The sequence below is a fragment of the Centruroides vittatus genome, unplaced genomic scaffold (assembly GCF_030686945.1).
Source record: "Centruroides vittatus isolate TY-2023 unplaced genomic scaffold, ASM3068694v2 contig_2682, whole genome shotgun sequence".
Lineage (NCBI taxonomy): Eukaryota > Metazoa > Arthropoda > Arachnida > Scorpiones > Buthidae > Centruroides > Centruroides vittatus.
Window position 1 is genome coordinate 36,898 of NW_027121707.1, and position 14,012 is coordinate 50,909.

A 14,012-nucleotide genomic window follows, 5' to 3' on the forward strand; every position below is an offset into this window, starting at 1 on the left:
TCATGTATTTAAAGTCAGTGGCGTAGCGAACATAACTGGCGCCCAACACTTTATTGGCACCCCTCTCCCCCTCCAGAAATACATACAGTTTGTCTTGGAGACCATTTGGGTGCCTTCTGCGAATGGTGCCCGGTGCATGATACACCCCCTTGCACCCTCCATGGTTGTGCCTCTGGCAGGTACAGGGAATTGTAAATTATTTTACAGTCAATAAACATGAATGAACCCCCTTGCACCCCTCCTCGCTATGCCACTGTCTAAAGTATATCTATTAACGATTACAATAGATATTTTGATGTTTTATTGTTTGCATATTTAACAGGACTGTAACTAGGATTTCTGTCACCTGAACCACACTAATATGCCACTGCCACCTCTCGTTTTGGGATTTGCAATGTTAGTGTGATAATTTGCCACTATTCCCTTATACAAGCTTTCCTCTCAAGCTCCCTTTACCTGGAACCGGTAAAGTAGGCCTTATAATTTATTTTTCAAATAATTTCCTAAATAATTCACATTTTCGTGAAGGCGCTCCTCTCGGCAACCCTTATCTGGCACATGCCGCATTTGCTCTCTAAGTTGCAGCTCTGTATTTGATATAAATAAATTTATAGCAACTTTGAAATTACTTTGGAAAATTTACGTACCACTATCCAACCAATTCGTAAAAAGACAATTACACTGAAGAGATTGATCATACATGATGTAAATACACCGTCCCATGTTCCAAATAAAACTGGCTTTGATAAAAAGAAGTTTGCCTTCCACCATGGTTTGTTGCTAATGTTCTTTGGAAAAAAAGGTTATCAATTAAAAATTTAATAATTACAAACAGATTATCCTATATTAATAACAATCAAACTAAAATTAATTACTTATTAAAATAACAAAAAGGATTTGTTATTACATAAAACATTCATTTTCTAGTTTATCAATTCTTTGCAGAAGACAACATTGTTAGAGAGGTTGAGGCCGAAGTTTTAAATGCGAAAACGTGTACGTCGGACGTTCGGCGTCGCTTTCCCGTAAGCCTAGAAGTTTGACAATGGCGTTTGGAATGTTGAGCATGATTCCACTGACTTTCCAAAGACCATTGTCAAACTTCTAGGCTTACGGGAAAGTGACGCCGAACGTCCGACGTACACATTTTCGTGTTTAAAACTTCGGCCTCAACCTCACTATTAACAAGTTTATAACCTGCTTTAAAATAACATCTTATTTAACATTTACATATTTATTATTACATTTTCTATAGTATACATCAGGGGTGGCCAACAAGTCGATCGCGATCAACCGGTCGATCGCCAAGCCAATTTTGGTCGATCGCTAGCAATGTCTTGACATGCAGTTATGACTCGACTCACAAGCAGTGAGTGCACTTCGTACTGAAACAGTGTATAAACATAGTATGTATTTCACACTTTCCCCTCCCCACTTAGACTATGCCTATGACAACAAGTCGATCGCGACACATTTTTACGATAAAAAGTAGATCTTATGTGCACAAAAGTTGGCCACCCCTGGTATACATCATACAACAAATGTTCATAGTTCTACAGCAAATTGTTTAGAATGATAATCAAAACCTGAATGAAGACTAACTTGACAAAGGTAGCATCCATAACAGTGTACATAACTTCATTCTTCGTATGCTTAGCATACGAAAAAATATGCACACCGTTATGGATTCTATCTTTGTCACTGTTACGTACACTTGGCATTCATCTTGCCTACTGATGAAGTTTTTCTCTTGTGTTGAAAACATTAGCAAAATATAGATTTGTCTGCTGCAGTTAAGATTTATTGTGTAATTATTTAATTTAGACCCAGTATGTATGAATGAAATGACAATTTGAAAAATTGGCATCTGCATTTGATCTCCTTTTATCTCCATTGCTGTTTCGGATTCCTTGCAATCTTCTGTATTGAATCAAGTCAAAAGGTTCATTGAGTATGTATAACAACATTCCTTTCTGAGTTTCGTCAGTTTTGATTATCAAACAACATCATAGCTGTCTAAGACTAGTCATATTGAATTTTTCTTTTAGCAATGTTTTAATTGTTTGTAACACGTTTTGTTTGTTTCTTTTATACACATACAGTCAAACTTTGGTTTACAAACATAATTCATTCCTAAGAGTTGTTCAGAAACTGATTTGTTCTCAAACTGAAACAAATTTTCCCCATAAGAAACAATGTAAAAATGGATTAATATGTTCCTGACCCCAAACGATCATTTTTTTTAACCTTTTTAGCTGTATTTCATGCATAAAAATGCCTATAAATGCAATATAATATTATATATAATATATTATCTGTATCTATTAGACCAACAAATACATTGCTGGAATATTAAAATTGCTACACCATGAAGGTGGCATTCAACAAATGTGAAATTTGCATGAAAGGTACTGTACAACATGATGGAATATTCAAATGATTAGCATTTCAATGCATGCTCACAGAGTAGATAGGAGTAAGGCCACCTACAGTCTGTATAAAAGGAAAGATTGTAAAGCTGGTTTTTCATGCAGAAATTGCATTCACACATTGGTTGCTTGTGTAAAGGTTTTGTTATGCCTCGTGTAAGAAGGAGAAATGCCTATCAATACATGTCAGAGTTTGATCGTGGTAGAAGTGTGGCCTATGGGAACTGCAGTTTATCGTTTCACACTATTGCTGTTTGCATTGGTCATGATCCCATGACTATCATGAGAATATGGAATTGATTGGTCCAGGAAGGCCATACAGAATGCCATGTGGGATCTCAGCAGTCCTCGGTCAGTAATACCCAAGAGGACAGATATCATTTCCACATGGCTTTGCAGGATCATACAGCCACATGACATACTGAGTCAGGAACTTGAGCCGTTTTCAGAACAAGTGTCTGCAGTACCACAGATTATCAGCATAATGCTGCAGCAGAGACAGGCATGCCTACAATGGTCAACGATGAATATGGACACAGGAGTGGTGTCCGTCGTCTTTTCAGACAAAGCCCAGTTTTGCATACAGCATTATGATGGCCACATCAGTGTGGAGGCACCGAGGGGAACATTCATTGCCAGCATGAATTCATCTTTGTCTTGTGGGAGTAATGGTATGGGGTGCCAGTGAGTACACATCCTGGTCACCTCTTGTTCGTATAGATGATAATTTGGTCAGCACAATTACATTTCTGATGTGTTAAGGCCTGTTGCTGTGTGCTACCTTCAAGGCCTCTGAAGTTAAGACAATGCATGAACACATGTTGCCCATGCTGTCCAGACCTTTCTGAATACAGAGGGTGTTCGACTGTTGCCTTAGCACGTTTTCTAGATCTGTCATCAATTGAGAATGTACGATCAGTGGGTGCCGAGAAACTGGCACACCACCACTCGCCAGCCAGCATAATAGATGAACTCTGGCATAAAGTTTTAAGCGTATGCACTGCTGTAACTGTACCTGCCATCCAAACTCTGTTCGACTTGATGCCAGCTGGATTACTGCCAGAGGTACTAATTTCTGCAGAGCTGTTATTGCTGTTATTGTTGCCAGAGGTACTAATTTCTGCATAATTTTTACCTCAAAATTACCTGTCAATTTAATCGTGTCTTCCTCCCATTATACTGTGTGCTATTCATATTTTATACTATGCAAGCTTGTAAAGTACTATTTTTAGTACCTTAGGAAACCGACACTAACTGTGGCCGGTAAAACTTCCATTAACCTAACGGGTACTTTACGTGGATTCGAGATTAGTTTGCCAGGCCTGGGCTTTTACGCGTGCACCAAAAAAATTAGTAAGAATAATGACAAATATCAAGTCAAAGCAAAAGTTTCAAATATATTTAATTAGTAAATCAAATTTAACTATGTACAATTGTCTATAATCCAAAAACAAAATTTATTAATGAAAATCAACAAGTCAACCCAACAATAAAACTCAGCTACTTAGCTTAACTTAATCTTAATTCCCCTTTGAAAATTCGACAAATCAAACACTTAAGAACTATGAACAAAATCTCTTACAAACTAAACGTCTATCCGTCACCTCACTATACTAGGAACCTGTTTCCTCAATCCTTTCGCTATCGTCAAATCGAATTCCTCTTTAAACAGCTTAGATCGCCTAATTCTCAATCTGGACTTTGCCTCAAAATTTTCACTCAGTAGTACACCTCGACCAGGAATCACCTCGATCGTCTTCAGTTAGCGTGCTGGTTTTATGCTGTGAGGTGACATCACAATTCAGCTAGGTTACTCCCCTTATTTACATACTTAGTTTTTCTAGCATCAAATTTCTTTCTGGCAGCTTCAATTCTCTGACAAAATCTTATAAACCGTTTCTGAGATGTTTTATGACGGTTTAGTAAGTATTTCTTTTCTAGTGAGTGTGGGGATTTCCCCTCCATTTTTTTTTCTGTGGACTGTTTATTTCCGCTGGGCAGTGCAAGTGTGCGTGATTTTTTCCTACGGTGCTCGTTCTTTCGTGAGTTGGTTTATTATCTTCTTTTTTGGTTACTAATAAGAGAGTGGTGGGGAACCTTCGTCCTAACTAAACATAAGCCCCAAACAAAATATAATAAAACGAAAAATAATAATAAAATAAAAATAATGCTCGGACTCAGTTCCTTACAAGCTGCAAAAAATATTAATGCAGGCCACGGGTTGCCCACCCCTAACTTATATCATCATCTAGATATAATAATAGATATATTTTAAAATTTGTCAATTTATATGTACTGTATATACTGTACATTTATAATTTTCAGATGGCATAAATCATAACTGCTTAATAACCTTTGATGTCAAATAATACAGTAAACATTACTTTCCTAGCAGATGATTATGCTTTGAATTTCTTTAGTTATGGTGAACCAACTTGCATCCATTACATGTTTGCAGCTTTCCCTGTGGCAGAAGATTAAATTTGATATCTTATCTCCTGCCATAATTTTCATGAGAAATGCATTATTCTCTATAAGATAATACAACAACTGTTCCAGTGTCACAGCAATCATTGTTTCTTGTCATTGTCACACAGTTAATATAGAATCTATTGGCAACATAACAGGTAGTATTTGATATTCCTTAACATTAATGCTTGGCATGGTTAGCGGGTCAAGAAGACATCAAAGAACATACTGGCTGGAAACAATCAAGGCCAATATGAATATGCACATGAAAGAACTGAAAGATAGGAAAGCATAGAGAATGATGACGAATAGTGACCAAAAATTTACTTCAACTGAATGGCTGACTCGTCAGTATTGTATTGTATACCTAGACACAATGTTCAGAATGCCCACTGCAAATGAATGAATCCATCCGTCCAAGTGTATTCCATTGCAAAACATGGAGACAATCCACCATCATATTCGACACACAATACATATCAAAAACAGCTTACATTCATCTCTGCTGACTGATGTCCTTCTGCTCCAAGAAACTGAATGGCTACTTATCAATCTTGTTTAGACAGATTCTCCTCTTGGTACATATCTTCAAGCCTAACTGTGTGATTAACTATACATGTTGTAATCTGCGCAAACTGGACCGAGTCACAACCACCACATTCTAGTTTTGTCCGTATTCATTCTAGTGCCATTCTTTTAAATTAATTAATGTTAAAACATGCTAAATAAACATAAAATGTTTATCATCTGATTAATCTTTTGGAATTTGTTAATATGATAAAATATTTGCCAGATCCAATTATACTATTTTATAAATCAATATAATTCAAAATAACATTTGGCTTACGATATCTATCTGAACAAAAACTTAAAATTTTGATATTATGAAATTAAGTTTTCTAAATATGTTACCTGATCTTCGTGAAACAATTCCCATTTATCTGAATATTCTTTATTTAAAAACTGATCTTCGTCAGTTTTCCATTGTTCTACCGCGCTGCTAGTCGGAGTGCTGCTTAATCCGTAACGTTCCCAGTTAACAGAAGGAATTTCTGATTTTGTCTTACTCTCCATACTTTTTGTCCTAAAAAATGATGTAACTTTTATATTATAATTGATATCAAATTAGTAATATATTTAAATTTCAGAAATATTTATTTTCAAAAGAATTTTATAGAAATATAATTTTGAAAAATATTAAATATTAATAAAATTCGAAAACGTTCGCATCGAAGCATTCCCAGCTCTGTTATATATAACGGAGGGAAAGTATGGCGATTGGTCAAAAAATGACCCCACAGTTTTTACAATTTTGGGCTCACAACAACACCTTGAAACGTTGAGAAATGCAAAAAAATTTGGGGGTTTTTTCCGTATGTATGTATGTTACTGCGTGTGTGTGTTTGCGAAGCGTGATTTCTTCACCCTCTTCGAAGGTTAACTCCTGTGCTTTTTGTCAAAAATTTCTGATATTTTGCAAGGAGGTTTGTTTATTAGAGGCATTGATGTTATTATATTTTGGTTGTTAAAAGTCAATGGGGAGGGGAAATAAAGGGGGGTCATCTGTTGTATCTCCAGTAGGGTCAGACTTAATGATGATTTTACTTGTTATTAGCATTTATAGATTTTTATAAAACCCATCCCTACCCTCAAAATTAAGCTTTTTGCCATTTTTATATAAATTAAAAATATAAAAAAGTTTTCATAATAAAATATAACAACAGATGGTGCCATATACACAGTTTTAAATGTTTCTGGAAAAGTTAAGCAACTCATTGCCGGATTTTTTTATTAGCAAGTATGCCTTGCCCTCCACTCCTTGAATTAGTTGCAGCTGCTTCTCTCAGTGACATTTCTTGAGAAGAAATCTCATCTATGGAAATAACTTTTCTTTACAAATTACGAAATGATTACGGGTATAAAGCTGCTTGAGGGTACCATTTCTGTCTGCTAACTTATAAAAGTCAGAGTCTTCTATTCCAATAACAACCGCCAACACATTTTGGACATCCGTACGACCACGGTCGACATCAGGGACGTATTCGTATGGTATCACCAATTTGAGCAGGAGAAAATTTTCTTTTTGAGGTTCGTAACATTTTTGTTGCTTGCAGTAGAAGATTCTTTTTTGCGGCCTTGTTTTATAGAAATAAACTATTGTTGTTCAGTCGGGGCTTGATAGGAAGGTGTGGTAGGTTGCAGCTTCTCTTCAATATTTTCCTTTGGAATACAGTTTTCGGTATGGTCACTGCTCAAATTTTCTTCAAAAGTATTAACAATTTCTTCAAGTTGTTCTTCGATTTCAATATTTGCGATTTGCTAAGCAAGCAAAGATGACAATGCTATGCCGCTTTTGGTTTAATGCCAAACAGGGCTTCATAAAGACTGGCATATTTCTTCATGGTATGTTGTGTTCTTAGCAAATTGAACAAAGGGCAAACCATCTGACCATTTATTTTTATCGTTATCATTCATCCGCGTAGTTTAACATATTCTGTATATCCCAATTGGCCCTTTCAACTAAGCCTTATGTTTGACTATGACAAGGCTTTCCGTGAACTATCTTAACATCTTTCCACATAGTGCATAGTTTGGATATGACTGACTTACTGAATTCCCTACCATTATCTGAATGCAATATGGATGGGGCACCAAATGTTAAAAATATTTGAAGAAGGTGATATGCTACGTCTTCAGCTGTCTTAGTTTTTAAAGGTCGTAACTGGACAAACTTTGTTAAATGGTCTTGATATACTGTAATTGCAATCCCTGTGTGACTGCAGATCTATCACATCAACTTGACATCTTGAGTTTAACTTCAAACTGACAATTGGTTTCACAACAATACCTTTTTCAAGTGCGCTATGTTTCATTTGACATTATTTACATAAATTTAAATACAACATTACAAGTTCGTATGTAATATTTTTGTATTTAACTTGCAATTCTTTAAGCATACATGTTCTTCCTCCATGGCCTATTCTGATGCGAGTTACAGATAGTATACTGAACAATTCATTATTGGTAACATAATACTGTATATACGTTTCTCCTGGTTTTAATGGCACAATTAACTTCTCTTCATCACTAACTTTTAAAATGTCAAAACATTTTAATAGTCTGTAATCCAAAGATCTATTGCCATGGGCGTAGCCAGGAAGGGGCATGGGTTAACCAGTTAACCTGGTGCCCCTTCCCAGAAAATTACAGCCCAGCCCCCACGCAGTTAACATGGTGCCCCTCCCCAGAAAATTACAGCTTCTACTAGGACCCCTCATAACAAAACCCTGGCTATGCCAATGTATATTGCACTTACAGTTAGTTGGGTATACTATAGATTACTCCCTATGGAATTTTGTGTGTTTGGGTATATATCTGAACTCGGGGACCGAGACGAGTTCAACGATACCTTACTTTTGGACCGGAGACGAAAAATAAAAAAGTTATCATACTTTTTTTGGCGATTGCGTGATGATAGGGAGTCGCGTCGCTCTCCCCTAAGTCGGCCTCGCTATCGTGATCGGGAGTCCCGTCGCTTGCCGTTAAAATTGCCTTTAGTAGACGTTTTCCCCTTTTTTTACTTTGTTCAAGAACTACCGTGAATCGATCACTAGTTTAGCACATGGCAGCATGTGGTGGCGCCCATACAAGAGGTCAGTCGAGAGCACGAACAGTGGGAACGGCTGCCATGTTCGCGATCGCGCGATGATCGGAAGTCGCGTCGCTCTCTCCGCTCTTGTATCGCGTGTTTACCCTCCGGAAGATGACCGTAGTCCGACGTCACAGTTTGCAGACTTTACCGCACGATGGCAATACTAGCAACTACGGTGCCATCTGCATGAGAGCATTAAAAAAGTATGGTAACTTAAAAAGTGTGATAACTTTTTTATTTTTCGTCTCCGGTCCAAAAATAGGGTACCATTGAACTCATCTCAGTCCCCTGAGTTCAAATATATAATCAAAGTCCTGAAATTCCATAGGGAGTAATCTATAGTACACCTCTTAGTTTTAGCAGAAATCACTTCAGAAAGTATTTTAGAGTGCTTTACTTGAGAAAAATAAAAACAATTGTCGTTTACTCGCAATTAATGCATGTAACTTTAAAAAAAAAAAAAAAAAAAAAACCGGTTCACTGCAGTAGCCATTTAATATAAATTAGGGTATTGGATAAAAAAATAAAAATTAAACAAATGCTGCATGCACCAGCAAACCTTGCATAAGACTGACAAACAGCAGAGTGTTTGAGAGTATAATAAATAGATGCCATGTGACCTCAATTGCGGCAGAGGATTTGGCATTTTTGTCACTTCTCTCTAGCTGTGGCTTCTTGACTTGTCGTTTTGACTTCCACCAGAGCTTATCTGTGCTTGTCAACATATACTGGCAATGGTTCGAATGTATAATAATATAACCAAATATTCGGTCTTTCACTGACGTATTTGGTATGTGTTGACATTCACCGGAGAATACTGACATTCTCTAATTTTAGTCTTTCACAGTAACATATACATAGGATAGTGTGATCTTTTTTAAAAAAACGTTTTGAAAAGTTAAATGGGGCACATTTTGAATCTGTTCCATTATGACAAAACATAATTTTGGTAAAATTTGGTTAGTTTTGAATAATAATTAGAGGTTACTATCATGACCCAAAAAACTGCAATACGTCAGAATGCTAAGTATAGAACCACTCACTATTGAAAAAGAAATCATACACAAGTACAACAATAGGAGTAAAATGTTGTTACCTCATGCTTTATAATAGTCCATATTGGATATTCTGGAACAATCTAGAACCCTAGAGTAAAAATTCAGGGCAATTTGGGACAGTGAGTTTAGACAACCAAAGAGTGCAGTCTTTGGCTTTAAAGAATCTCTAACAATACAAGATTGAAAACTCCACAGTTGCACTGTTGCTCTGAAGAAGCTTGCTGGTTATCTATGGCATCTCAGTAAAGAGTTGGTCACCTTTACTCTTTCATAAAAGAATAACAATAGATACAAAAGCCAAAATGATTTGAGCTCTCCAAAATGAAGAAATGAAGATAATGAAAACATCCCAAAATGAGTGAGGATTTTATTGTTTCAGCCAACACTGAGGTTTTTCAAATATACTTGGTCTTGACTCAAGATTACAGAATTGATTCTTGAACTATGGCCTTCTGATGATGAACTTCTGATTGCCACAGAAAAGTCCATCAAGTCCATCTAATGCTACAAGCCAACCAATGCCATATGTCATCGGGTTAGATAACGGCTATAATACTAATAAGTTATGAAACAATTTGGTACTAGAGAGAGGCATTAGGTGCTATCTCTTAATAAATTTAATAATCATAATTTTTAATTAAATAATTTACTACTACTGGAAGAAAAGAATCGGCCTGGAGCGGGGCTCGAACCTGCAACTCATGCTTACCGTGCAGATGCATTGCCAATTCTGCTACCCAGACCTCGGATTTGATCTCATCTTCTTCCAGTAGTTCTAAATTATTTAATTAAAAATTATAATTATTAAATTTATTAAGAGATGATGCCTAACGCCTCCCTCTATTACCAAATTGTTTCATAATTTATTAGTATTATAGCTGTTATTTAGCCTGATGACACACGGCATTGGTTAGCTTGTTGTTTTATAACGTACTGGGTTTTAGTGATGATGTTTGTCCATCTAATGCATGAATGATAGAGCAGAACATGGAGTTACCTCGATCAAGGAATACAGTCAATTGCATAACCAGGACAAACAGTAAAGCCAATTTCTTCTACAGGCTGTCAGTGATCATCAGAAAAGATATCCAGAGAAGGCTTGCCAATAACGATTATTGTTCCACTGTGTGAGTATTATTATATATTGTTATGTTCAATCTTGTGACACCGTGGCATTCAAATAACCAAAATTTTAAATTCTTAGTAATGTATTATCTTGTATTTTGTTTAAAATAAAGAAAATTTAATGTTTCAGACTTTGGTAACCTCTAAATTTTACCTTAATTTAGCCAAATTTTAGGAATATTACTTTTTTCAACATTGGAACTAGTTATGCAAGTAACTTTTGTTTTTAAACTCTATAAAAGAACCATCCTAATATAAAAGGACCATGGCATATTAGCACATTCTGGCTTTTTTCAGCCAGAATGTGCTAATATGCCATACCCGCAGTTGCTCAGCAAGAAAAAAATCAATATTTTTCAGATGAGAAGTCTGGTGACTGGCACAAAAAAATTTAATTGGGCCACTCTCAGCCACCATGGGCTGATTGAAGATGATGTAAAAAGCAAATACAATGGGGACTTCTCTTTCATCAGATGCCATCTTTCAATGAACAGACAATACTGTCTGATAATTGTTTGTCCTTGCTATGTTCTAATCGAGAAACAAGGGGAAATGCTTTCCAGAAAGTCTTGTAAGGGAAACCGGCCCCTATTCTGGAGTTACAAATGTGGAGGAAACCCGGAAAACTCCATGTGGCTGGCCCGTCTGAGCACAGCGCAAACCCACAATTGAACTCCCAGTGTTTAACGACAGAATCGCTTGGCCACTGGTGGGCCATCTTTTACAGATGAAACCAAATTTTCATGCTGAAAAATTTCCTTTAACACTACTTCTCTTAAAAAAACTAATATGCTAATAGACAGATGATTATCTAAATGACAAATTAAAATAAATAAATAAAAAATAAAATGTAGATATAATCCTCTAGTTCTTGGACTCCTAACCCGAGATCCATTCTTCTCATATTTACTAGACGCAATCAACTTTAAAATAGAAATATATATTAAAAAATAGATGATGGCATTTTGATATTGCTGATGACAAAAACATCAAATCTTCCAAAATTTCATACATCTGGAATGGAATACTCCCAGAATCAACACTGGAAGTTGGAAAACAGCCTATACACACACACAGATACGCAATTAGCTAAAAGTAATTTCTACCTAATTTATTGTGTAGTCAAATGTAGTTAAATACAGAACACACATTCAATAAATTTAAGTCCATTCCAATTTATATAAATTTTATCTTTACGAATTTTCACAGAAATGGTCGGCCAATTGCCACATTACTGTTCGCCACAAGAAATCAAGATTTGAATCCATTACAAATCCCTAGATGTATCACAGATAGACTAGTTTGAGTCAGGATGACCTTCCACGATTCTCGTCCACGCCGGGCAATCGATCCACCCGTAAAGTCAACCGTACAAGTACTGGTATACCCAAACGGATGCGCTCGTCCAGTATACCCAAACTCGAGGATGTCAAAACCGATGATCGAGGTATACCGGTACGTGCGTAGCTGGCTGGCCCGACTGCGGCCAATTTTATCGTCTTAACGTTACAATTGTCTTCAGTTGAAAGATTTGTTAAGCTTTTATTTATAATTGCTGCTTATAAAAACTGGATATTTATACTGTAGCATCCGAATAACATTTTAAAAAAAGACGCTCGAAGCATTATTTGGCTGCAGTGAAGCTGATTTTTGTTGTTATTTTAATTGTTTTCATTATTTAATACACACGCTTTAACTGTGTTTTCATGTAAAAATAAATGCTAATGTCAAATAAACGTAAACATGTAGAAATCCGAGAAGAATAAAGGTTTATAATGTAATGAGCCTTTCATTTTTCTCAATAATACACTGTAATAATTTAAATTCAAATAATACACCAAAGACGGATGTGACGTAATTAAAAGCCATATGTTTACTTCCTGTCATAAAAGGACTAAACTCATGACGTGTAACACAGAAAATTAATGATACATTATTAAAAACAGGAAAAAATATTTAAAAGATTTCACATTTAATGATATTTATCTTCCACTTACGTTCAGTTATCACTTATTGTCATTATTTTTCGCAACAATAAGTGGATTTTCTCCAGACGTCGCTTCTGTGTGACGACACACATATCTAATCTGCCAATTATGTGGCGAATAGAATAAATAAATTCAAAAATTTATCCTAAATTAACTTCCCATATGGCAGACGACGGATAGCGGGGCACGTGACTAACGTAAGCGAATGAGTGAATGGAGAATCGTTACGTCCGAGCGAAGGTAGCATTAAAACGCCACACCACTCTGCCAGCTCTCAGAAAATTGATAATTTAAAAATATGTACAATCCATTTAAAACTATATTGTTTTATTAAATGTATACATATATATTTAATTAATATTATATACAAAGATTTACAAATCGCGATTAAATATTGACCATAAACTTTCTCTTACCGCTGGATCCGAGTTCAATTTCCACGTGGAAAACAACTTGTCGCGTTTTTTTTTAATTAATTAAAATTAATATTTTATTATAACTGCATTATGTATCTTACAAATTTCTATACTACATGTGAAAAAAACGATAAGATTGCTATTGTATATTCGAATAATTCGGTGGCGGAAAAAATGTCGAAACCGGGTCAGTTTCCAATCAGCCATATTATATAGGCATTGGCACATGCGGTTTACAGAGCACCAACCTCACCCGGTTTAGCTGGTAGAAGCGACACACGCATAAAGCATCCAATTTTATATCCCGGAGCGGTTCTGGGCTGTTTTTTTTTCTTTTTTTTTAACTCTTTCCGCCCTGTGGGCACTAAGAGGGCCTCTTTTAGAAGGCCCATTATGGGTTCGGCCAGGCCCACAATGGGGCGACCGGGTGGTGAGAGACGGGGCCCGACATATCCGAACGGACCACCCCCCGAAAAATTCCTGGGAATTATTCGATCCCGGGTCCCCCAGAGCGGTAGGCTGCCACCTTGACCACTCGGCCATCCGGCCGTCAAGGTTCTGGGCTGTTAGCCGCCTGCTAGATATTCGGCCACCCTCGCCCGATTACGTGAATCATGGCTAGACTAGATCAACGGCAGGCAACCCCCGGCCCGCGGGCTAGCTACGGCTCGCGAAAAGTTTCCATCCGGCCCGCGAGATTTTTAATAGATTATTAAATTGGAAAAATAACTAATTAATAGTTATTTTTCCAATTCTTTGTAATTTTCGAAAACGATAAGAGAAATAAATGTAGTGATTAACTTTTTATTTATTTATTTCATATTTGCAGACTAAAAAAATTACGAGTCACAAGAAGGCGTCAATTAACTACTACG

General features: G+C 36.4%; 1 protein-coding gene across 2 annotated transcripts in view; it reads right to left on the minus strand.

Moving 5' to 3' along the window:
- LOC136971665 (solute carrier family 12 member 8) overlaps window positions 1-12,959 on the minus strand; it is a 30,888-nt gene extending 17,929 nt beyond the window's left edge. The window contains exons 1-3 of one of the 2 annotated variants that reach the window (XM_067266135.1): window positions 12,731-12,959; window positions 5,811-5,982; window positions 648-788 (exon numbers count right to left, since the gene is read on the minus strand). In XM_067266135.1, the coding sequence (XP_067122236.1) occupies window positions 648-788; window positions 5,811-5,972 (303 nt within the window). In that variant the 5' untranslated portion in view covers window positions 5,973-5,982; window positions 12,731-12,959. The remainder of the gene's footprint in view (window positions 1-647; window positions 789-5,810; window positions 5,983-12,730) is intronic. The other variant, XM_067266134.1, reaches the window with a different exon arrangement.
- Window positions 12,960-14,012: the final 1,053 nt, after the last annotated feature.